This window comes from Euleptes europaea, unplaced genomic scaffold (assembly GCF_029931775.1).
Source record: "Euleptes europaea isolate rEulEur1 unplaced genomic scaffold, rEulEur1.hap1 scaffold_136, whole genome shotgun sequence".
Classification (NCBI taxonomy): domain Eukaryota; kingdom Metazoa; phylum Chordata; class Lepidosauria; order Squamata; family Sphaerodactylidae; genus Euleptes; species Euleptes europaea.
Genome location: NW_026612093.1, coordinates 30,880 through 53,777, shown reverse-complemented (window position 1 = coordinate 53,777; position 22,898 = coordinate 30,880). Strand labels below are relative to the sequence as shown.

General features: G+C 61.3%; 3 protein-coding genes across 3 annotated transcripts; all 3 read left to right on the top strand.

Annotated features, from left to right (window-relative positions):
- Positions 1-376: 376 nt before the first annotated feature.
- On the top strand, positions 377-5,761 carry LOC130493073 (kinesin-like protein KIF1C; the record flags this gene model as incomplete). Its single annotated transcript, XM_056866849.1, has 7 exons — positions 377-521; positions 654-748; positions 1,092-1,175; positions 1,597-1,777; positions 2,702-2,774; positions 3,413-4,054; positions 5,063-5,761. Coding segments are annotated over 7 exons (1,919 nt in total), but the record flags the coding sequence as incomplete, so codon positions are not given.
- Positions 5,762-10,810: 5,049 nt separating this feature from the next.
- Positions 10,811-17,165, top strand: LOC130493074 (procollagen C-endopeptidase enhancer 1-like). The gene is made up of 9 exons (XM_056866851.1): positions 10,811-10,920; positions 11,635-11,743; positions 12,671-12,932; positions 14,924-15,048; positions 15,248-15,384; positions 15,620-15,915; positions 16,134-16,205; positions 16,430-16,606; positions 16,996-17,165. The coding sequence occupies exons 1-9, from the start codon at positions 10,811-10,813 to the stop codon at positions 17,151-17,153; spliced, it is 1,446 nt and encodes a 481-aa protein (XP_056722829.1). The 3' UTR covers positions 17,154-17,165.
- Positions 17,166-19,280: 2,115 nt separating this feature from the next.
- Positions 19,281-20,390, top strand: LOC130493072 (membrane progestin receptor epsilon-like). The gene has a single exon (XM_056866848.1). It carries the CDS (start codon positions 19,281-19,283, stop codon positions 20,388-20,390), a length of 1,110 nt encoding a protein of 369 aa, XP_056722826.1.
- The last annotated feature ends 2,508 nt before the right edge of the window (positions 20,391-22,898 follow it).

Below are 22,898 nucleotides of genomic sequence, written 5' to 3'. Positions count from 1 at the left end.
CAATATCAATTTAGCAGGCTTTTTGTCCAAGATAAATCAAAAGTCTGGGGCCACTTCAGACTAATAACATTTATTTCCAGATCAGCTTTCACAACTCACGTCTTCTGAAAATCCATGAAAGCTCATCTGGAAATAAATGTCGTTACTCTTTTTATGGTGCCCCCACTGGGGGGGGTATTGTTGCAACAGCCTAACGTGGCTGTCCCTTTGCAGTCTGTTTGGCACAGGCCTTTTTAAAGCCTTTGTGGTGGTGGTCCCAGTGCCTCAGTTGCTCCCCCAGTGCCTTGCCAGGCATTCTAACATTGTGGTTAGAAGGGTTCTTGGTGGGGGGGAGCGCGCACACGCACACACACACATGAAAGTGGCTCACCTGCAGAGTCAGTCCCCCTCTTGCCTTTCACTGTATCTCCTGCTTCTCCCTTGATCCTGTGTCTCACGCAGACTCCACACCTGGTTAACCTGAACGAAGATCCCCTGATGTCTGAGTGCCTCCTCTACCACATCAAAGATGGCATCACACGGTGAGAACCGCTGGGCTGGGCGGTGAGGATGGGGGCCCCTCGGAGCTGCCCCGACTGCTCCCTCCCTCCCTCTCCACCTCTCCCTCCCCCCCAACCACCGCCCCTTCTGGACCTGTCTTTTTTCTGCTGCAGAGTTGGGCAGGAGAACGTGGACGTCAAACTGACAGGGCAGTTCATTAAGGAGCGGCACTGCCTCTTCCGCAGTGTCACCACAGAGTCCGGAGAAGGTGGGCTGGGGGGCCTGGGGGGCAGGGGGCTGGAGGCTGAAGTGTCTCCAACGATGGCTCTAGAATAATGACATTTCCTCTCCCGTCTCTTGTGCTTGCGTGGAGCAGAGTGATGTGACTGCAGGGGAGTGCGCCAGCAGGTATTAGGTGGTTGGTGGGTCTTGGTAGGGCGTGGGGAGCCATTGCCAGGCGCCTCACTTCCTGCTTCCACTTCTCTCTGAGATGGGGCACGCCGGGGTTGGTTAGCCATAGGGCAAAGGCCAAGTGGACGCAGGTGGTCCTGGTGCCAGGGGATCTTTGAAAGAGTGGTGTTGATCTCCGGCCCCCTCCCCTCCCCTTTCAGTTGTTGTTACGCTGGAGCCGTGTGAGGGTGCAGAGACCTACGTCAACGGGAAGCAGGTGACGGAGACACTCGTGCTGAGATCAGGTAGGGTGTGCAGTGCCAGGTGGTGCTGAGCCCCTGGGCTTTGATGCCTGGAGCTGGGACCCAGGGCCGCGTTTTGCCATCAAGGGTCTGAGCTGAGAGAGGGGCCAGGGTCAACAGAAGGCTTCTGGGTGCTTTCTGGGAGAGGCCCCAGCTTTTCTAATGGACTCACCCGTTCTGCCAAGGGGCAGTGTGAGGCAGCCCCTCGGGTGGCAGAATGTGGGGCACTGAGACAGACAGACTCACAGTGGCGGGCCTGAATAATTCTGGTTCACTTCACGGGAGCCAGTGTAACAGAACAACCCCCCCCCCCGGTTGGATCCTCTCCCGTGATGCTGGCATGCTGTCGAGGACTGCCTCCTCTGGGTCGGCCCTTGTCCACTGGTATCCTGTGCCCCTCTGAGCATGATGGTGGTATCTCCAGGGAACCGAATTGTGATGGGCAAGAACCACGTTTTCCGCTTCAACCACCCGGAGCAGGCGCGGATGGAGAGAGAGAGGAACCCCCCCCTCGAGAGCCAGCCGGAGCCGGTGGACTGGAACTTCGCCCAACGGGAGCTGCTGGAGAAGCAGGGCATCGACATCAAGCTGGAGATGGAGAAGAGGCAAGTGGGGATGTGTGTGCGCACACTCACACACGTGTAGTGGGGGGGGGAACGTGATGGGTGCTGGCCAGGAGAGGGGCCTTCCAAGCAGCAGAACCTGGGTATGAGGCCTTGGCTGAAGGTAACCTGGGCTTGCAGGATGGCCTGGGAATGCAAGCCTTAAAGGCTCCTCACCTGGCCCTGCTGGGAGGTGGGGAGTGGTGCCCCTTCCTGCTTTGGAAAGGGGTGCTCTGACCGGCCCCCACACCCTCCGTTAGCTTGTCCTGCGTAGACCCATGTATGAGGTGATCACGCTGAATGCTGAGGAGAAAACGCGCTTCCTCAGAATGGGGCCTGTGAGCCGGAAGGAGCCAGCCCGGTGTGATGGTTAGGGTGTTGGGCCAGGACCGGGGACTCTTGGGCTCGAAGCTTGCTGGGTGACCCTGGGCCAGTCGTGCGCACTCGGATTACGTGAGAATAAAGTGGAGGAGAGGAGGACCACATAAGCCGCCTTGGGTCCCCACTGGGGAAGGAAGCTGGGGGATAAATGAAGTACAGGAATAAAGAAGCGTTGCTGGTATTGCTTTGTTTTGGAAAACATTTCGGCTGCTTTTCCACCCTCAAGGTTAAAATAGAAAAAAAATCAATTAAAAGCCGCATCACCATCTAAAACGAGCCATCGGCAAAACACACAGCGCCGCCGCCCCCCTTTCAGTCCAGCTGGAAGGCCACCTAGAAGAGAATCGAGGCCCGGAAGGGGCCTGGGGGCAGCCCGTCTCACCTCCACAGGGCCCAACCTCTGCAAGGGCCAGTTCCCGCCTGGCACGGGGGCAGAGCCTGGGTCGTGTTGCCAGTTCCCGCCTGGCATGGGGGCAGAGCCTGGGTCGTGTTGAGGCCTGCCGCCCCTTGCCCTGACTATTTCTGCTCCTCTCCCCCTCCCTTTAGACTCCACGACCTGGAGAACCAGTATCGGCGGGAGAAGGAGGAGGCCGACCTTCTTCTGGAGCAGCAGAGGCTGGTACGGGGGCGAGGGTCGACCGGTCTCCATTTCCCAGGCAGCGGGGGGATGTTCGTTGAGCACCTCAGGGAGGCTGAGTGACTACTTCCGATCAGTGTTCTGCAGGGGGCGGATGTGCCCAGCATTGCTGCCACCCCTGTTTGCTGGCACAGCTGTGCGCCATCACACCAACAGCCTGTCAAGCTCAGGGGTCCCCAGCCTTTTCGAGTTAGTGGGCATGTTTGGAAACCTGACACAGTCACAAAGCAGCTGTTGCAGGAGGAGAGCTAACCACATCATTTCAGGGAGTGAGGTTATATATAACTCGGATTGTAGCCTATTGTTTAAAATTACTTTCTTGTGTACACACAAATATACATATTGAGTTAGCTAAGAAACAGTCAGCTGAGTATCTTCCATATCTCCAGTGGCCAAACAGAAGCTCTGCTGGCCCCACCAGCATGTTCTGAAAACACTCCACGAAAGGCATTGGTGGTGTAGTTGGGGACCCCTGGTCTCGCCAACAGATTGCTGATTCATGCAGGGTATGATACCTGCGCCCCACTCACTGCCCTTGGAAGGCCTACAGGCGGGGGACAGGGGCTCTCTGTGTGGTAATCTGTCCTCCGTCTAGCCCTTCCCTCTTCCCTCCCCGGCAGTATGCAGACTCGGACAGTGGCGATGATTCAGACAAGCGCTCGTGCGAGGAGAGCTGGCGCCTCATTTCCTCGCTGAGGGAGAAGCTCCCAGCCACCAAAGTGCAAACCATTGTGCGTCGGTGCGGCCTGCCGAGCTCGGGCAAGAAGCGGGAGCCGTTGCGTGTTTACCAGATCCCGCAGCGCCGCCGGTTGGCCAAGGACCCCCGCTGGCTGACACTGGCCGACCTCAAGATGCAAGCCGTCAAGGAGATCTGTTACGAGGTGGCGCTCAACGACTTCCGCCACTCCCGCCAGGAAATCGAGGCCATGAGCATTGTCAAGATGAAAGAGCTCTGCCGCCTCTACGGGAAGCGGGACCCCAACGAGCGGGACAGCTGGCGGGCCGTGGCCCGGGATGTGTGGGACACTGTGGGGGTGGGCGAGGCCGATGGGACCGTGACCTACAGCAATGCTGGTGGGGGGGCCTCCGATGGCCGAGCCGGTGCCCCCGGGACTGACGTAGATGACCTCCGAGCTCACATCGACAAGTTGACCGATATCCTTCAAGAGGTGAAAATCCAGAACAACATGAAGGATGAAGAGATCCGCTCTCTGCGGGATCGTGTGGTCAAGATGGAGCGGGTTATCCCCATCTCTGCCCAGGTGAGCTGCTGCGACCACCGCCACACTTCCATCATGTGTCCTTGGTGGTTTCAAACTTGGTGGTTGTTGGTGGGAAGTGCCGTCAAGTGACGCCTCAAGGGGTTTTCAAGGCAAAAGACATTCAGAGGGTGGTTTGCCATCACCTCCTTCTGCGAAGCAACCCTGGACTTCCTGGGTGGTCTCCCATCCAAGTGCTGACCAGGGCCAACCCTGCTTAGCTTCCCAGATCTGAAGGCAGGTTAGCCTGGGCTGGGTTCAAACTTGGCAAGAATGAGTCTTCCACAAAGATCTGCAGTCTGATGGTTGCTGAGCAGAGGTCGCCTGTCTTTCCACCTTCTGAGCACCCAAAAGTCTCTTGTGATTTTTTCTCCCAAAACTACCCTTGCAGGTGGTTGTGTGGGGGGGGGGGGAGGAGAAAGCGTTGCCGAAGCCCCAGAGAAGCAGGCTGTGGAAGCTGGCCCTGAGCATTCCTCCTGGGTCTCTGTGTCTGGGTGCTGGACTCAGACCTGCCCCAGACTCCACCCTCTGCCCAGTTTTACAGCAAGAGAAGCTGAATTCTGCAACAGATCAATAACACGCCCACGGAGTGGGATGGGGTGCTTTGGGGGGAGGGAATTCTCTGACATGTATTATTCCCTTGGGGCAGAATTCCGTTGCTTGCTGGCTTTTGTTGGACGTGGCCCCTTCCCCAGAATGTTGAGAGCTGGGGGCAGAGATTGGGATGGAGGCCACAAAAGGGGGGACCGAGCAGACTCCCATGGAGGCCCAGGGAGCGGCTGTGGCTCTGTGGAAGAGCCTCCGCTTGGCTTGCAGAAGGTCCCAGGTGCCATTTCCGGCCGCTGTAGAAAAAAGAGCAGGCGATGGGCAGGACCTCCGTGTGCCTGAGACCCCGGAAGGCTGCTTCCAGTCAGTGGACAAGACTGCCTTTGATGGGACTGATGATCTAATTCTGTATATGGCAGTTTCATGCGTGTGCCCCTTTCTCTCCCCCCCCCCACTTCACCGCAGGAGGACGAAGACCTAGAGAACGAATGGGGCTCCTTGCTGCTTGCCGAAGACCTGGCAGTGGACAGCGAAGCTGCGGAGCAGCCGGGCAGCAAGGAGGAGATGGAGGCAACCTCCTGCTCTGACCGGGTCACCCGCCTGATGGAGAAGGACCCTGCTTTCCGCCGTGGGCGCCTCCGCTGGCTTCGGCAGGAGCAGGCCCGGCTCCAGAACCTGCAGCAGCAGCAGCTCAGCCGGTCCCTGCGCCGCAGCCAGCCGCAGGGAACCGCGCCTGGCAAATTCATCCCCCCGCAGGACTGCAAGCTGCGCTTCCCCTTCAAGAGCAACCCCCAGCACCGCTACTCCTGGGGGCCCAACACTGCTTTCATGGTGGGGGGCGGCGGCAGTGGGGAGAAGGAGCCGGGGGCCAGTGTGGAGGCCCCCCAGCCTCCGAGCCCCCAGCCCGCCCGTCGAGGCAGTCCCCAGCCCCAGCAGAAACGTGCGGCCCGCCCAGCCCGGCGCAACTCCCTGGAGGGCGGGCATCGGGGCCGGCGCGGACAAGGCCAGGAGCAGTACCCAGCCCGCAAGCACAACTACTACCCCCGCCAGCACCAGCCCTACCCCCAGCACCGGCCCGGCAACCCTGACAGCGAAACCCCCCCACGCATGCGCCGACAGCGATCAGCACCCAACCTGCAGCAGGAGAAGGAAAGCACTGTGTAATGGGGGGGAGTTGTTAAGCGTGGAGGAAAGGACGGCCCCCCATTCAGCCTGCGTGAACTCAAAAGGACAGGGCACTGTGTTGGGGGGGGGGCAACGGGGATGAAGGAAGAGCGGAGCCTGCTGGGGGAAAGGGGGGAGTGGAGGAAGGGGGGAAGCCAAAGATCCTGTCATGAGGAAGAGGAGGAGGCCTCGTGGCCCCTTTTTGATGGCTGTTGCAGGGAGGGAGCTGGGTGGGGTGGGGGAAGTGGGAAGGATTCTGCAAAGAAGTACGTGGGTGGGGGGAAGTTGTGAGAGCTTGTGTGTTGGCAGTTGTAGGGAATCAGGATGGGGGGGGAGGCAAGATCCTAATGTCCTCCCCCCCAGTGATTGCCCTGTCCTGCCTACAGACAGGGTGGGGCAGGCGTGGCTGGTTGTGTGAGTGTGTGTGGGGGAGTGGGGGGTATATCCCTCTTGAGAGGTCCAGTGTGGAGCAGGAAGAGTTTTCTTTGGCTGGAGTTGGCATCTTTTCCTTTCTGTGTGTGGGTACCATGGGCTGGTCGCACGGGGGGCGGTACATTGTCTGCTTCCCTGTCTATGTATGTGTCTTTCAACCTTGGGGGGGGGGCGGTACATTGTGGGGGGGGGGAAGGCTCAGCAGCTGAGTGGCCCTTGTGGGCTGCACAAGGCAGGGAGGCATTTCTGTGCCCAGAAGGGAAGCCGAATTCTGTCCCCCTCTGGAGTCTCAAGCTGTGGTGACCCCACCAGCCTCAGCCCCCACCCTTTCTGTAGGGCTTCCTCTGCTACAGGGGGACGGCTAGCAGGGGTGTGCGCCGCACCCTCTGCCTGTTCAGTGGGGCAGGGTGGGGGGGCTGAGTTCTGTTGGCAACATCTTCCTCTGTGGTGATTCTGCCCATTCAGATGGTGGTGTGGCAAGCCCCCCCCCCGCCCGGTGTCACACACCCCCAGTTGTAATTGCTGTGATGCTTCCAGCTCGCGGTGGGGGAGATCCAGCCCTGAGATGTTGAGCAAGCCACAGTGACGGTTGCCCGCTCTGGGTCTGGCAATGCCTCAGGGAGGGAGGGAAGGAGTTGATGCCGCGGTGCCCCCCCCCCCCCAAGTGGCTTTTCTGTAGGCTGGAGATCAGTTGTAATTCTGGGAGCCCCAGGCACAACTTGTCCCCTCCACACGTGCGTTTTGGGGTGTTCCGGCTGGCTGTGGCTCCGGTGTTGTGTTTATGGCTTCCTCAGAAGCAGGGGGCGCTGGGGTGCGTGGGGGGGGGCACCTACACACAGGGCTGCAGCATCCTGTCCAATAAAGGTGGCCTCTCTCTGCCTCGGCTGCGCTCGTCTTCCTTGGGGGAATGGGGAGGGGGGCAAGGCAGGGGCTCTTCGGCCAGCGGGGTGGTGGGGACCAAGGAGAAGAGCGGCTGGAGAGGCCCGGCCACATGGAGGAGCTGAGATTTTCTGGCCTTGGTCCTGGCAGGAGGGCCGAGGAGCAGCAGAGTGTCAGCCCAGGTGGGGCAGTATTCAAGGGTTGCCCTTTGGACGGCGGAGGCAGGATGGTTGCAGCCCAGCTGAGTACTTTTCCTGCGGGGAAGAGAGGAGCACAGAGCAGGATTTGCAAACGCAGCCCAGCCTCGAGCTCAGCTGCCTCCCAGAGTTTGCACGCCCCAGTAGCGATAGCTCAGCCCTAAAAGAGCTGGGCAGCCGTTGGGGGCAAGGAAAGCACTCTGCACGTGCCAAGAGTGTGCTTTTTACTCAGCCTTGGCCCCACTCCCTGTTTTATCTTCACAATATCTGCCAGGTAGGTCAGCTGTGAGGCCGACTGACCCAAGAATGCCCATGAGGATCGCAGGAGAATGAGGGTGAACCTGGTGCCCCCTTCCCCGCCTAGTCCGGTTCAAGCCCTCTGGAGGCGGGTATTTGGGCTGCAGACACCAGGAGGCCCACGCAGAGCCTGGGGACAATCAGGCTCCGCCCCCATAGCGAACACTGCTCTCAGGTCCCTGCCCACAACTGTCCCTCCGATCTTGGCACTGCCTCTGCCATTCCCCTATTGGCTGAGCTCTGCTGGGCGCCCACCTGTGTCTTCGTTGATCTCTTCCCCTGCCTTCTGTCTGCAGGTAGACCCTCTGCCCCACCATGCCCTGACTGGTGGACAGCCCTTCGCCACATGCAACGGCCCCAATAACTCCATCTCAGGTCGGCCATATGCCCCTCGGCTGCTGACCCCGTCCCCTCACTATAGCGCCGCCCTCAAGTGGATGAAAGGTGATTTAATAGCCGGCTGGTGCTTAATTGAGCTTGACTGCATTTTGGTGTGTGCCAGTAGGCTGGGGTGAAGCTCCCTTTTATTTTTATTCATTTAATTTATTTAGACTTGGATCCCGCCCTCAATCCCCAGCCCTGGCCCTTGTCAAGCACACTTCTTGGGCTGGGGACCACCATCAAGCTGTTATTTGCAGAGTGCAGTGCTTTTTTGGGGGGGGGACATACCAGGACAGGAAGTCCTGAAGGTACAAAGGTCCCAGAGCATGTAAGGCTTTAAAGGTGAAAACCAGCACCTTGAACCTGATCCAATAATCCAGCTAGAGCCAGTGCAGTTGATGAAACTCTGGCTGAATACGTTCCCACAGCGGGGTCCCCGTAACAAGCCTCAACTGCAGTGTTTTGTACCAGCTGGAGTTAGTAGTCTAGAAAAGGGTAGCTTGCAGATCAGTCTCCAGGGCAGCCCTACGTAGAGCGAGTTACTGTAATCCAGCCTAAAGGTGGCGGCTGCCTGGATCACTGTGGCTAGATCAGGGCAGGAGAGAGAAGGCACCAACTGCCTGGCCCGGCGGAGATGGAAAAAAGCCACCTTGACCACGGCTGTGACCTGAGCCTCCGTTGATAAGGTGGCATCAAGAATCACCCCCAGAGTCTTGACAGGAGGTGCCGGTGTTAGTTGCACACCGTCTGGAGCTGGGAGCTGGCATCCCGTCTCAGGGCAGCCCCAACAGAGCCACAGGACCTCCATCTTTGATGGATTCAGTTTCAGCTGGCTTTTCCTCAACCACCCAGTCATGGCATCCAAGCACCTGGGCAGTGTGTCCTGGGTGGAGGCCAGATGGCCGTCCATCAGCAGATAAAGCTGGGTGTCATCAGCGTACTGGTGACAACCCAGACCGAAACTCCTGACAAGCTGGGCAAGGGGGCACATGTAGATGTTAAATAACATAGGAGGATTGCACCCAAGGGGTGCCACCACAATACCTCCTCCCCAAGTGCCCCCCTCTGTCCCCGGTCATGGAGGAAGGGCTGTTCCCCAAATTCCGATGCCGCCGGTGAGGCGGTGGTCTAAAAGATTGTGGCCAGCCATGTCAAAGGCTGCTGACCTAGAAGTATTAGCAGCCACAACCCACCCTGATCCAGCTGTCGGCAGAGATTGTCTATGAGGGTGGCCAGAGCTGTCTCCATCCCATGGCCAGGGCAGAAACCTGACTGGAATGGATCAAGAGCTGACATGTCATCCAGAAAATCCTGTCGCGGTTTGGTGACTGCTCTCTCAACTACCTTACCCAGGTACAAGAGATTCGATACTGAGGTAGTTGGTAAGATCACTGGGATCTAAAGATGGCTTTTTCAAGAGCAGACACACCGCTGCCTCTTTCAAAGCCCCTGGGAAGGTCCCTGTGCTACCCCTGGGTTGACCATCTCTCCTAGGGGAGGCCCAAACTACACCCAGACCAGCCTTGACCAGCCAGGGTGGGCATGGGTCTAAGAGGCATGCAGTGGGCCTCACAGCTAACAGGATCCTGCAGCTGAAGTGGTCCAAAAGCAGACCAGAAGATGGGTGGAGGGCCTCTAGTCCCATCACTGTATCAAGGTTGGCAGGGAGGTCACAGCAGAACAACAAGGCTTCATCCGCAAAAAAAGGTCGCAAATGCCTCACAGCTATGGGTCAAATTCGTGGTTAAATGTGGCTGTCCTCCTAGGGACGTAAGAGATTTAGTTATCCTAAATAATTGTGCTGGGCAAGAGCTAGCAGACACGGGGGAGGCTGCTGCCGCATACTCCTGGGCAGCCTCCACCGCCGCCACCTCACAGGCGTTCACAAACGACGTCGCCGCCAAACTCCCTCTAGCTCTCTAAGCTCTCTAAGCTCCGGGTCCATCTTCGGAAGCTCCTCGGTGTACCGGGGCCCCGTTTTCGGCAGGGGTGAAGAGGGCGGCGGGTGCACCTCCATCATTGGGTGCAGAGAGCCGGAGTCCTCCACAAGCACATCTGGAGAATCAATCGCGGCGGGGGGGGGAATAAGACCCCGCAGGGTCCTCTGGAATCCAATGGGATCTATGAGCCCCCGTGGGCGAGCGCAAATCAGCTCCTCACCCAAAGAGGGTAGAGTCGGGAAGTGAATCCGACCCTTCAGGACAAAATGGTCCGAGCTTTTTGGCATCAGACCCACACCGACCCCAGGCCCACAGATTGAGTCCGGCGTGCAGCCTGCTTGGCCTTGCTCCAGTTCCTGCTTTTCGGCTCACGCGGCAGAGACACGCGCGTGCAAAACAGCATCCGCTCACTAACCAAGAGAGGCAGAAACAATTGAGGAGCGGAGACTGCCCACCCCCCAGACTGACCCAACACACTGAGGCACCGACCTCAGTGGGGGATGGAAGACTCCGCCAACCCTCAGCTGATGCCTCCTTAGCGAGAAACAGCATCTTGCCCTACTTACCCATATCGATGCCACTCATAAGGGCGGGAGAACGTGTAGCACGTCTGAACGTACAACACGTGTCTCAGAGTCTGAGTCCCTCCCCCTCAGCGCTGCGGGTCGCTTGCGGGGGAGGCTGGGCGGGCTCTCTGCACTCGCTCGGAGCCCCGCTTGCCCGGAGTCCCGCCCGCGACGGCCCGCGGGGTCTGGCCGCCCGGCCCAGCCCGGCCCCCTCGCAGGCGGCCGACGCCTCCTCCCCGGAGCCCCTCCGGCCGCCTGAGCCATTCCTCGCGGCGCGGCGCGGCAGGAGCAGCTGGGACCGCCGCTCGTCGTCCGCCCCGTCCAGCGCAGCGCAGCGCAGCGCAGCGCCCCGCTCCAATGGAGCCGTCCGCCCTCGCCCCGCTGCTGATGCTGCAGCTGCTGCTCTGGCTGCCGCGGCTGAGCCGGACCCAGGACCCCCCGGCCGCCCCCGCCGGCAACCACACCAGGTACCCCCCCCCGACGCCAGTCGCCCCCCTCCCTCGGCCAGCCCCGGGGGGGCGCGCCCTCCGGCACATCTGGAAGGGCTTAGGCTGCGCCAGCTGCCAGCAGCCCAGCCCGCCGAGCGGATTCCCGGAATTCTTGGCCAGGCCGTCCGGCGCTACTGGGAAGGAGGGGGGTGGGGGAGCGCGGGCCCTCCAGGAGCGCGGGGGCGGAGGGCTGCGGCTCGCCTCCGGGGCGCGCGGCTTCCCCCCAGTCCGGCTCTGCTACCCGCCCGGAGTCCCCAGCACTAGTTGGGCCCTGCCTAGGGCGCGCCCTCCTGCTCTTTGGGGCCAGGGAAGCAGAGTTGGTTTTTATATGCTGACTTTCTCTACCACTTAAGGGAGACTCAAACCGGCTTACAATCGCCTTCCCCTCCCCTCAGCAGACACCCTGGGAGGGAGGTGGGGCTGAGAGAGCTCTTAAAAGAACTGTAACTTGCCCAAGGTCACCCAGCTGGCTTGGTGTGTAGGAGCTGGGAATCAAATCCAGTTCACCAGATTAGCCTCCACCGCTCATGTGGAGGAGGGGGGAATCAAATCTGGTTCTCCAGATCAGAGTCCACAGCTTCAAACCACCGTTCTTAACCACTACACCATCCTGGCTCTCCCCGACAGAGGGGGGGCTACAGCTGGCCCCTCCTGCCAGGCCCCACTGCTTCCTCTCTCTGTCCCTCTGCCCAGACCTGTCTTCCTCTGCGGGGGCGACCATACCGGAGACACCGGCTACATCGCCAGCGAGGGCTTCCCCGCCCACTATCCTGCCAGCAAGAAATGCACCTGGACCATTACGGTAACCACCCCTTGGGGAGGGGGGTCAGGGCCTGCAGAGCAGACCAGCAGAGCACTGGGGGTGGGGGCTGCTTGTAGTTTCTGGCTGGGAAAAATAAAGCACTCTGTGCTCACTCAGAAACACTTTGCCGGGATGGCACCAGTGCAGGTTCCCGCACTGGATCCTGTAACCCTCTCCAGAACTCCACACTGGAGGCATAAATGAATCCCTTGTGAGTCTGGAAGCCAGAAGCAGAGTCTGGGTGAAGCTCACAACAAGAGCCTTGGCAGGGGATACGATATGCTCCCCCCCACACACACACACCACTCCCCCAACATGTCATCCTCACATAACAGATGAAGGGGTTTTCCTTTTGTTCTCCATCTCAAAACATGACATAGAATAAAATCATAAAGTTGGAAGGGACCACCAGGGTCATCTAGCCCAACCCCCTGCACAATGCAGGAAATTCACAACTACCTCCCCCCCCACACACACACACAGTGACCCCCTACTCCATGCCCAGAAGATGGCCAAGGTGCCCTCCTTCTCATCATCTGCTTAAGGTCAATTCAATTCAATAACCTTAAGTAGGCATAGTACAAAAGACAGCTCATACAGATTCTCAAGATCAAAAACAGATCGCCTAAGGTCATAGAATCAGCATTGCTGACAGGTGGCCATCGAGCCTCTGCTGAAAAACTTCCAGGGAAGGAGAGCTCACCACCTCCCGAGGAAGCCTCGTTCCACCGAGGAACAGCTCTTAACTGTTAGAAAAAAACTGTTACATTTGAAAAGCCAGCATAATATGGAATGTCATTGGGGGTGGGGGTGGGGTGAGAATTAGGGAGGTCCCCTGCACTGTTTGGGGTTGAGTCTTGATGGGATTCCCTTCCTGTTCTCCTCCACGGCCTGATCCTGGCTCTGACCACCGTCTCGCTCCTCCAGGTGCCGGAGGGCCAGGTGGTGATGTTGTCCTTCAGGGTTTTTGACCTGGAGCCAGACCCCGTTTGCCGCTACGACTACCTGGACGTCTACAACGGGCACCAGGCGGTGGAAGGGCAGCGCCTCGGCCGCTTCTGCGGCACCTTCCGCCCGGGGGCCGTCCTCTCCACCAGCAACCGCATGATGCTGCAGATGGTGTCCGACGAAGGCACCGGTGGGCGAGGATTCCTGGTGTGGTACAGTGGCGGACTCCCTCACGTCAATGGTAAGGAGACCCTTCCTGCCGCTGCCAGGCCAAGGCGCCCCTGGCCCACCACTCTGTGGGGCTCGGGGCCTACGACCCCTCTCACGGAGCACCCAGCAGCCCTTCAGCGCCTTTGCCCGGAGCAGAGGGGATGCTGGGAAAACATGCTTCGTTTCCTGTGGGCCGTTTTATGTTTTGGATTCACGTTTGAATTCAATTAATCAGGCACTTCCTGTGTCTTGACAGCTACAGTTGTGCTGGAAACAAACTCTTTTCTCTTTCCCCACAAACGACCCACCGCCTGACCACGCAGAGCCGGTCGGTGAATTCTAGGAAGCTTTTCAGTATTAACATAAAGCCTGTTTAATCGATAAATTCTGGGGTGGGAAGGTTTTGGAATCTCTTACCGAACAGCTGGTTAAATCTGTAAATTGTCATGTTTCCATTCTGGAATAGCCGAATCCCCAGAGTTGGGCTGTGCCAGTGCCAAAGACTCTACAATTTCCTCCCTCCCATGAAAACGAAGCCCTGATGTGGGAAGATACAGATCAACCCTGTTGAGGCCCCCCAACCCCAATCAGGACTTGGAATGGGAGGAGGTGGGGGGGGTGTGCCAGGCCCCCCCCCATCTCATGTCGTTTGCTTGCTGTTGCCACTCCAAACCCCAATGTCCAGACCATTTTTTAGGGTGCCCATGAATCAATGGAAATGGGGTGCCCCTCATATCGACTCCTGGGGTGGTATGAGACTCTGGGACACACACACCCCTTTCATAAGTGCAGCTGCTGTGCCTCATGGCACAGTCTAGGGGGAAAGGCCAGGATGCTGCTTTGCTGGCTGGGGGTGCCTGCTTGGGAAACATCTCCATTGAATTGACAGTAGGGGAGGCCCAGCGTGAGGGGCCAAGCTGGGGTGACAGGGGGCCTGCTGGTATCTGACACCCCCCCCCCCCATGATCCCCTGCCTTCTAGGCCAGGCTGGGCTGTTCCTGCCTTCCCTCTGTCCCCCCAGCTGGTGAAAGCTGGACTCTCCAATGCTGGATCCTCAACTCCCTTGTAACCCATCATTAGCCAGGACTCTGCACTCTCCCAAATTGCTGTTTTGCTGAGCAGCGTTCTCTTTCCCTTGGGGGCCTCCCCCCCCCCAGCTGCTCACCCCCCTCTCCTGCAGGATGCTGGCCCAGCCCTTCCCCCAAGTGCATGCCCAGGGCTTTGATCACTAGGGAAGGGGGAAGCAGCAGGCCCTAACAGCTGACCAGTATCCAGCACCCACACAACAGACCCTGTTGAGGAGGGCAGAACTAAAGACGTGTTTGGTTTGGAGCACTCCATTCCAGAAGAAAGGCTCTGCGAAAGAGCCATAGGCCTGCCAGGGAATGTGCAGCAATTGCCTAGCTTCTATGTGGTGGGAACAGTTTGCACAATTTCGGGTGTTTGTGTGAGTGTCCCAAGAGCTTTGTTATGTTATCTGTGTGCTCTTTTTGCACGTGGGTAAACAGCCTGGCTGTGCGTTTGCCACAGAGGGCGCATCATGCATCTGTTTGTGGGCTTGCTTGTGACAGGTGAGAAAGGCTGCCTTGCGGCCACTGGTTAATGCACAAAGTGCTTCTGTCTGCAGAGATTTCTACACAGGGAGATGGTTCATGGAGGAGGAGGAGCGCATCCTCGAGTTCATACCAAGGTTGTTCACCTGTGGAGAAATCTCAGCCGTTTCTTGCGCGTTTTTCAAACCTAACCTGGAACAGGATGAAGAGCCACACCAAGAGCACTCAGCCCCCCCTGCATTCTGAGAGATTCAAGAGAGAGCAATGGGGGGGGGGAAAGCTAGGCTGCATTTGTCTCCCCGCCCCACCTCCTTGCCACCAAAGCAGGTCCTCATATGCAACCCCCTGCCTGCCTTTCCTCTTTGAACAAGAAGCATTTGCAACGATGGTTTATTCACCTGCACACCTGAAGTCTTTGTCTCTCCCCCCACCCCGTCTCTGCCTCCTCTTCACTTCTTTCCTTTTGCAGAGAACCAGTTCTGTGGGGGGAAACTGGAGAAGCCCCATGGCAGCCTGAAGACCCCCAACTGGCCAGAGAGTGACTACCCCCCAGGCATCAGTTGCTCCTGGCACATCATTGCCCCAAAGGACAAGGTAAGTGTGTGTGTGGGGTGGGTGGGAGCCCAGTCCTGGCCCCTTAGCATGGCCTCCCCACTTTCTCACCCCCCATTCCTTGACAACCCACCCAACCCCCTTCCTTGTGCAGCTGCCCCCCCCCCGGTCATCGTTGCTAGCGCCCCCTTCCCAAAGGCTTCCGGGTGGGAGTTTGATTGTGCATCTCGGCACGCCCCAGGTGATCGCGTTGACCTTTGGGAAGTTTGACGTGGAGCCGGACACCTACTGCCGCTATGACTACGTTGCAGTTTTCAACGGGGGTGACCGGGATGACTCAAATCGGATTGGCAAGTTCTGCGGAGACAACTCCCCCAGGTACAGGTCCACCTTTTGGGGTCAAAACTTACTTGGGTGTCATTTCACAATAACTTTTCATCAGGGTTCCTGGGCAGGGGGAGAACACCTCAGACTCCCCCCCAGGGCGACGAGAGATTAGAAAGCCCAGAGCTCCAGAGAGAAGCCCGGACAGCTCAACAACTGTGTGCCCAAGGGGGGGGGTGTCCCTGGCTCCAGAGGGCAGAAACCCCTTCACTCCTTTTTCTCTCTTCAGCCCGGTCTACTCGGATGGAAATGAACTGCTGGTCCAGTTTGTCTCTGACCTCAGTGTCACGGCCGACGGCTTCTCTGCTTCCTATCTAGTGAAGAGCCGCAACGAGCTGGTGGACAAAGCTGCCCCCGAGCCCCCCAGCCGCGTCTTCCCGGGCACTAAGCCGGGTAGCAGACCCAGCCTTCCCAGGCCCAAACCCACCAGCAAACCAGCAGGGCAGCCCAGACAGCCGCCGGCCCAGAAACCAAAGACGAAACCTCGGCCCAACGGCGCAGTGCCCACAGCGACCAGCCCCCCCAGTGAGAGAGCCCTGGCAGAGCCTGGCTAGTGGGTCTCTGCCCTGGAAGGGGGTTTGAGCAGTGAAGGAAGCGGGGGGCATCCTGGGGTCCTGGCACAGGACGGGGGCCCTGAGCATGTGCAGAGCTCTGTCCCTTGGGAAGCCCAGGCAGGCACTGGGGCGGGGGCTCTGCTGGAAAGGAGGCGTGGTTACGACCCCCTTCTTTTCTGCTGCCTGCAGGTGATGTTGTGTGCCCGCAGCAATGCCGCCGGACGGGGACGCTCCAGAGCAATTTCTGCACCAGTGATTTTGGTGAGATGTGTGGGTGCATGGACGTGCGCCTGTGTGGGGGGGAGTGTGCTTCAGAGACCGGGGTTAGAATTGGCAATGCAGCAAGGCATGCGTGCACGTGAATCCCCCCCCCACTTCTGCCAGCCTGGGTGGCCGCAGCAGCCCCTGCTCCAAGGCAGTTGTCTGGAATGCCCCCTCCCCTCCACCGGCCGTTTCATGGCTCCCTCTTCTCTTGGCTTGTGCAGTGCTCATGGGGACCGTGAAAACAGCCGTCCGAGGTGCTGGGAGCAGAGTGACGGCCACTGTGCTGCTCATGAACACTTACAAGGCCGGCGCCTTGAGTCTCCCCCCAGCAGGAAGCGACGCCTCCGTCCTCCTCCGCCTGGAAGTGCCTTGTAGACAATGCCCCATCCTCAAGAAAGGTGAGTGCAGATCAGGCCACCTGGGAGCCAGCCAGCCACTTCCCTTTGGCTGGTGTGGTGTTCCAGGTCTCCTCTGCAGGCCAACATGTTCGTGGGGATGCCCCAGGGCCTGGGGACGGTCCTAAAGGGTCGCCAAAGGTCAAAGTTGTCGCCAGGGTCCAACTTAATTCTGCCCCCATGAAATTAGCTGGAGAAAAAGACCCACTCTGGAGGAAGTGTATAATCCGGAGGGAGGCAGAGGTGGCGCCTGGCTCTGCTGGAGGCAAGCCTGGGATTGGGGCCACGCCAGGCAGGAGAGAGACCCTGCAGCCACCTGGCTTTGTGGCCCGCGGGAGCCCCTGCACCCCTGGCGCGTCTCTCGGGAGCTTTCCGTGTCTCGTCCCTTGCAGGTGCCAGCTACGTCTTCATGGGCAAGGTGGGTGCTGATGGGCAGGGCCTCCTCCCCCCCGGCAGTTTTGTGGTTCCGTTCCGCCAGCAGCAGCACCAGATCCTCACCAACTTCAGCAGGCGCCCTTGCCCCGCCCCTGCGGCCAGGAACCGGACCTGAGCTCACCTGTAGGCCCTCTCCTCTTGCCCCGCCTCCGGGCCCCACACCTGGCTCACTATATCCAATAAAAGGGGAAAATCCTGCTCCTGGCCTCCTGGCGCTCATTTACCCCTGTCCCCTCCCACGCTAGCAGGGAGGGTCCAGAGCACCACAGCGGGGGGGGGGGGGTTTGGCCTCGCTCTGCCTCTGTCCTGCTGTGGGCCTGGCAGATGTGCCTGAGCGGCGTGGCCTGCTTGCCTGCCCACTCGGCATCGCCAGGGTTTTCTCTACCCAGGGCAGAAGCCCACCCCACAGGTAGGGCTTGCTGTGGGAGGGGGGGTGGCTGGCTCTGGAGCTGAGATGTTGTCAAGAAGGGGGGGTCCAGTTCTGTTTGGGCCAGGAAGCGGGATGCCCCACGCTGAGAGGTCAGGGGAGAGTAGCACAGCCCCCCCCCCTCACTGGCAAAGGGGTGGAGGGGAACCACCCGCAAACACACCTGAAGCTGCTGCCGCGGCCTGGGAAGGGGAGCCTCGCCCACCCGCACTGTCGGGGGGGGGCCTTCCCGCCTGGCCAGCAGAGCCCCGCCCCACCCGAAGGGGCCGACGGGCGGGTCTCGGGCGGGCCCCCCGGCTGCCTCGGCGGCGCCCCCGCGGCCTCCCGGTGGCCCGGGGCAGGGGGGCGGAGGGCCGGCCAGGCCGGCGAACCCCCCCCCCCCCGCCAGGGAAGCGCGGCGGCTCCAGGCCGGGGGGGGGGAAGGGTGCGAGCGGGCGACCGACAGGGACGGAAAGGCCGTGGGGGCGTCGGAGGGGAGGGGCGGCGCGTCCCCCCGAAAGCCCCCTCCAGCCCGCTCCCCCCGCCCAGCCTAGAGCTCCTGCCCCCAGGTCCCCCCCCCGCTCCCCTTCCCTCCGCCGCTCGCTCCGTGCTGGGGGGGGGGGCTTCTTCGACGGCCGCCTCCACCCGCCAAGCCGCAAGTCCCCGCCGGGCCGAGGAGCCCGAAGCCGCTTCGCCCGCCTTGACGCCCAAGCCGGCCCGCTCGCCACGCCCGGCCGCGGGGCCCGAAGGCCGCCCGCCCTCCTTGCCGCGCCGCGCCGCGCGCCCCCTCGGGGCTGCCGGCGCTGCGGCCACCTGGCGCCCGCGGGGCCGCTCACCGGGGGGGAAGGAAGGAGGACGCCGGGCGGGGGGGGCCGAGTCCGGCCGGCCGGCCGGCTGGCTCCCGCGGCCGCGGCCCCCAGGCGACCCCCGGGCGGGCCGGGCCCTGAGGCAGGGCGGCGAGGCGCAGGGGGCCCGTCGGCCGTCTTTCGCGGGGGGCGGGGGGGGGCCGGCGCCGCTGCCCAGCATCCAGCCGGCAGGAGGCCCGAGCCGCGCGCGGGTGGCGGGCGCAGGCCGGCCCAGCGCCCCTGCCCGAGCTCGCTCGCTCGCTCGCGTCCCCCGCCATTGCTCCGGCCGGCCCCCGGGCCGAGGCGGCGGGCCCGGCCTCCTGGGCGGGGCTGCGGCGACGCCAAGCGGCACCTGCAGCCTCCCGGCAGAAGCCCGCCCGGGCAGGTGGCCGCCTCCTCCTCCTCCCCCCCCCCCGCCGCCGCCGCCGCCGCCGCCGGGCAGCGCATCCCTCGGCCCCCCTCCCCTCCCCTCCCCTCCCCTCCCCGGCGCTCCCGAGGGCCGCGTGGCGGCGGCAGAGGCAGCAGCGGCAGAGGCGGCGGCAGCGGCGCCTCCCCCCGGGCGAAGCGGGCCGAGCTGTGCCCGCCGGCCGCCTCCGCCCGGCCCCTGGGCACCTGCTCCCCCCGCCCGGGAGGCCCCGGGAGCGGAACGCGCGGCGGCTCCGGCCCGGCGGCGGCAGCCCTCCCCGGCCCCCTCCCCGCGCCGCCGCGCTCCGAGCCGGCGGAGCGCAGGCAGATTTCAGCCTAGCAACGGTGCGCGCGCGCGCGCCCCCGCTCCCCCCCCCCGCAAGGCTGCCCGCCCGCCCGCCCGCCCGCCCGGGCAGCGCTTTTCGTTTTCCTCCCTGAGCCCCCCCCCGCCCCCGCCCCGGGGCGCGGGCTCCGAGGCTGGGCTGATGGCGAGGCTTCCCTGTGGCCCCCAGGCCTGCTCCAGCGCAGGAGGGCTGCCTCTGGGGCTGTGGTGAGGGCCCGCTGTGGGCAGGGGCTCAGCTGCCCCATGGGCGCGGGTGGCCAGATGCCCCGGCGGGCGGGCGGGCGGGGGGCCTTGCTGCTGCGCTCCAGCGAGGTGCCGGCCAGCGTGACGGAGAGCTTCATCCTGAGCGGCTACCGCTGCCCGGGCTACACCTTTGCCCAGTGCCTGCTCTCGGCCTTCCGGCCCACCAACGAGACGGGCAACTTCTGGACCCACTTCCTGGCCGTCTTCGTCTTCGCCTTCCGCTTCCTGGAGCAGTTCTGGGGCGAGGCCCCCGGCCCCCGGGAGCTGCTGGACCCTTTCTACTACCCGCTCTGGAACTACTTCCTGGGGGTCTGCGGCCTCCTGGTCGCCAGCAGCATGGCGCACCTCTTCAACTCCATGTCGCTGCCCATCCGGGAGATCTGCTTCTACGTCGACTACGGGACCATCAGCGCCTACACCGTGGGCTCCTCCTTGGCCTACTTCTACTACATCCATCCGCGAGGAGCCCCGGGGGCACCGGCTCCCGGCGCCACCAACCTCTCCTCCGGCCCCGGGCCGGGCGGGGAGGGCGTCGACCGGCTGTCTGCGCCGGAGGGCCGGGTGGGCGCCTGGTTCGAGGCCTTGTACGTGCCCACGGCTTGCCTCATCGCCCTCTTCTGCACGCTGGCCTGCTGCAGCACCCGTCACCAGTGGCCCCGGTACCGCTACCTGATCCGCACGCTGGTCTTCTTGCTGCCCTTCGTGGTGGTCTCCGCCCCCGTCTTCCACAAGCTGTGGCGGGCTGGCGGGGGCCCAGGGACCGGCCGCTTCTTCCTTCGGCACTGCTTCTGGCTGCTGGCCTCGGGGGTCTTCAACGTCAGCAAGATCCCCGAGCGCTTCAGCCCGGGGAAGTTCGACATCTGGGGCCACAGCCACCAGTGGTTCCACTGCTGCACCTTCATGAGCATCCTGGACGAGCTGCACATGATTCGAGGGGAGATCCAGGAGCTGGGCACGGGGGGGCCCCCGCCGCTGCCCAGGGCACCCACCTTCCTCTCCACCTTTGGAGTGATGCTGCTGCTGCTCCTGCTGCTGGCCGGCATCGTGGGCTGGTTCGGGGCCAGAGCCTACGCCAGCCAGCAGCAAGACAAGCCCAGGAAAGGGGACTGAGGCGGCCCAACGAGACTCGGGCGTACTGATTTGCATGGGTGCTGGGAGAGGCCGAGGCCGGGAGTGCTGGAAACCCGGCCGTTTACAGCTTACACTGGATTTGACTGTGGAGGGGCTGGGGTGTGTGTGTATGAAATGGAGAAGAATGGAATAAATGAGGAGGTCCTGCCCCCACCCTGTCTGTTGGAGGGGGCGGGTGCGCGATGGTAGCTGGGATCCCTGACTCCCTGTGCAAACAGCACTTCTGCAGGGAGTGGAAGGAGAGATGGAGATTGGAGCAGGGCTGATTTTCCAACAGGCAAATCTGTGGCCTTGGGGGGGTGGATGCTGCCAGGCGAGGTCTCCATGGGTGTCTGGGAGGCAGGATGTCAGGTTCTGCGGAGGATCCGGGGCCTCGAGGAAGGGCCTTTCCTTAGGGTTCTGCCTGTGCCCCTAAGGCCAAATCCTGTGGGGAGTCAGAAGTGGGCTGCCTTCTAGGGGGAGCGGGGCGGGGGAGATTGGGAGTTGAAGAAGGGGCCACCTGGGCTTGGCAGTGGGGTTTGGAAGAGTGGCACGCTGCTGCGTTTCTTCTTTTAAAAAGCAAAACACTCCCCAAGGTCTTCCGAGAAAGTCGCCCTCTTCTCCTGACCTGCCTCTCTCAGCCCCCTCCCCGCTGTGCGATTCCCAGGCTCACAGGACAGTTTTTAATTCTTCCTAAATATATCCACGCACACATGGCGTTGTGTTTAATGCACAAAAAAGGGGGAGGGGAGAAAGGCGCAGTAAAAATAGCTGGAGTGGAAACTTGTGCCGGTCACCTCCAGACAGGCCCGTTCAGCAGCTGGGGGCCGCCCCGCCCCACCAAAGGACCACTGGCCCCTTCCCTGGCCCTGAGGCCGTAAAGCCATCTCCCCCCCCCCCCACTTGCACAGAGAGAAATTGAGGTCAGTGCTGTGTGGTGTGACAGCTGCAGAAGGTGGGGAAGACGAGCCGGCAGGGCCAGCGGGCCATCCCTTCCTGCTGTCTGAAACTGGCCGCAGAGGGGGAGGCTGCAACCCCCTCCCCCCCCGCCACCCTTCCCTCTGGGATAATCCAGGTGCTGATGCTTGGGCTTTAAAAGTGGAGGCCCTGGGGCTGCCCTAGGAGGCCTCTTTTCTGCCCAGGGCGGTGCAGTAATAAGAAAGCCTTTGTGGATGTGCCAGAGATGGACACTTCACCCATCTGATGAAACGAGCTCTGCCTCATGGAGGCTCAATGTAGTTAATCTTTAAGGTGCCGTCTGACTCCTGTTTAGAAGAGGCTCTTAAATTAGGGATGAGTTATGTGTGTGTGAAAAAATAAGGAAAATATTTACACAAAAATCAGGGTTATCCAGTAAAACATGCAATAGGTCAGAGAAGAATGAAAGAGTCTGTGAAACTCATGGCAGCAGGCTCTTAACAAAAGGATTAGATAAATCTATTGCCGATGGGTCTGTGTTTACCAGACGTGACAGCCAGAAAAAGAGCCTCCCTGTTCCGAAGCAGCGTGCCTCCAGTTGCTGCAGATTAACCAAGAGGGACTAGTAGAAACAGCCCCCAGGCAGCCTCCCCCTGCCCGGGCCACCCTGCTCACAGTGGTCTCCTCTGACTGGCAGAGAGAGGTCTTCTGCAGATGCCCTGGCTGCTGCCGACTTGGGCCCATCCCCTCAGCGGAGCCTGCAGGGCTCTGCCACTGGTCCCCTGCTGCCGGGATCCCACCTCCCCTTTCCCAGATGCAGCCCAGCCTGAGCAGAAAGAGGCGCCTTCTCGAGGTGGGCTGAGCGCAGAGGAGGAGAGCCGGCCGAGGCCAGGTGACCCGGGCAGTGGTCTTCCCCAGAAGCCCCTGAACTTCCAGAGCAGGCGGGGGCTCAGCCAGGCCCCCCTTCTGCTGGTGCAGGCGGAGCAGAGCTACTGCGCTGACTGGTGGGGTTTCGGCAAGCAGAGGAAGGAGACTTCTCCTTTCTGGGGCTAAAGACAGAAGGAGGAAACCCCCCCCCACACACACACACACCCCGTGTCTGCACTGGGAGTGCATCAAGGTGAAAGTGAAACCCAAAAGCCTCTAGGAGAAGGGCTGGCAGACATTCTGCTCAAGGGAGCCGGTTTGGTGGGGGTGGGGGGCTGAAGCCTGGCAGTGGGGAATCACGCTCTCAGAAGGAGAAGACCAAACGGATCTGAAGCATGTCGGGGCTGGAGGGGTGGGGCTTGGCCCATGCTCAGAGCCGTTCTCCCAGGCCAAGTCCTGGTGCCACAAAGAATGTCCAAAGAGGCCTTCTGGGTCCGTCTAGACCCGTATCCTGCTTCTCACAGCAGCCCACCGGATGATGACAAGCAGGCGAGGGAGGCAGGTGCACTCTCTCTGAACATGGAGGCTCTGCTGAGCCATTAGGACTCCGATCCTCTGACAGACCCCTCCTCCAGGAGTCTGTCTCATGCCCTTTTAAAGCCACCTAAGCTAGCGGCTCGGACCACATCCTGCGGCAGTGAATTCCTCAGGGCCATTGCTCTC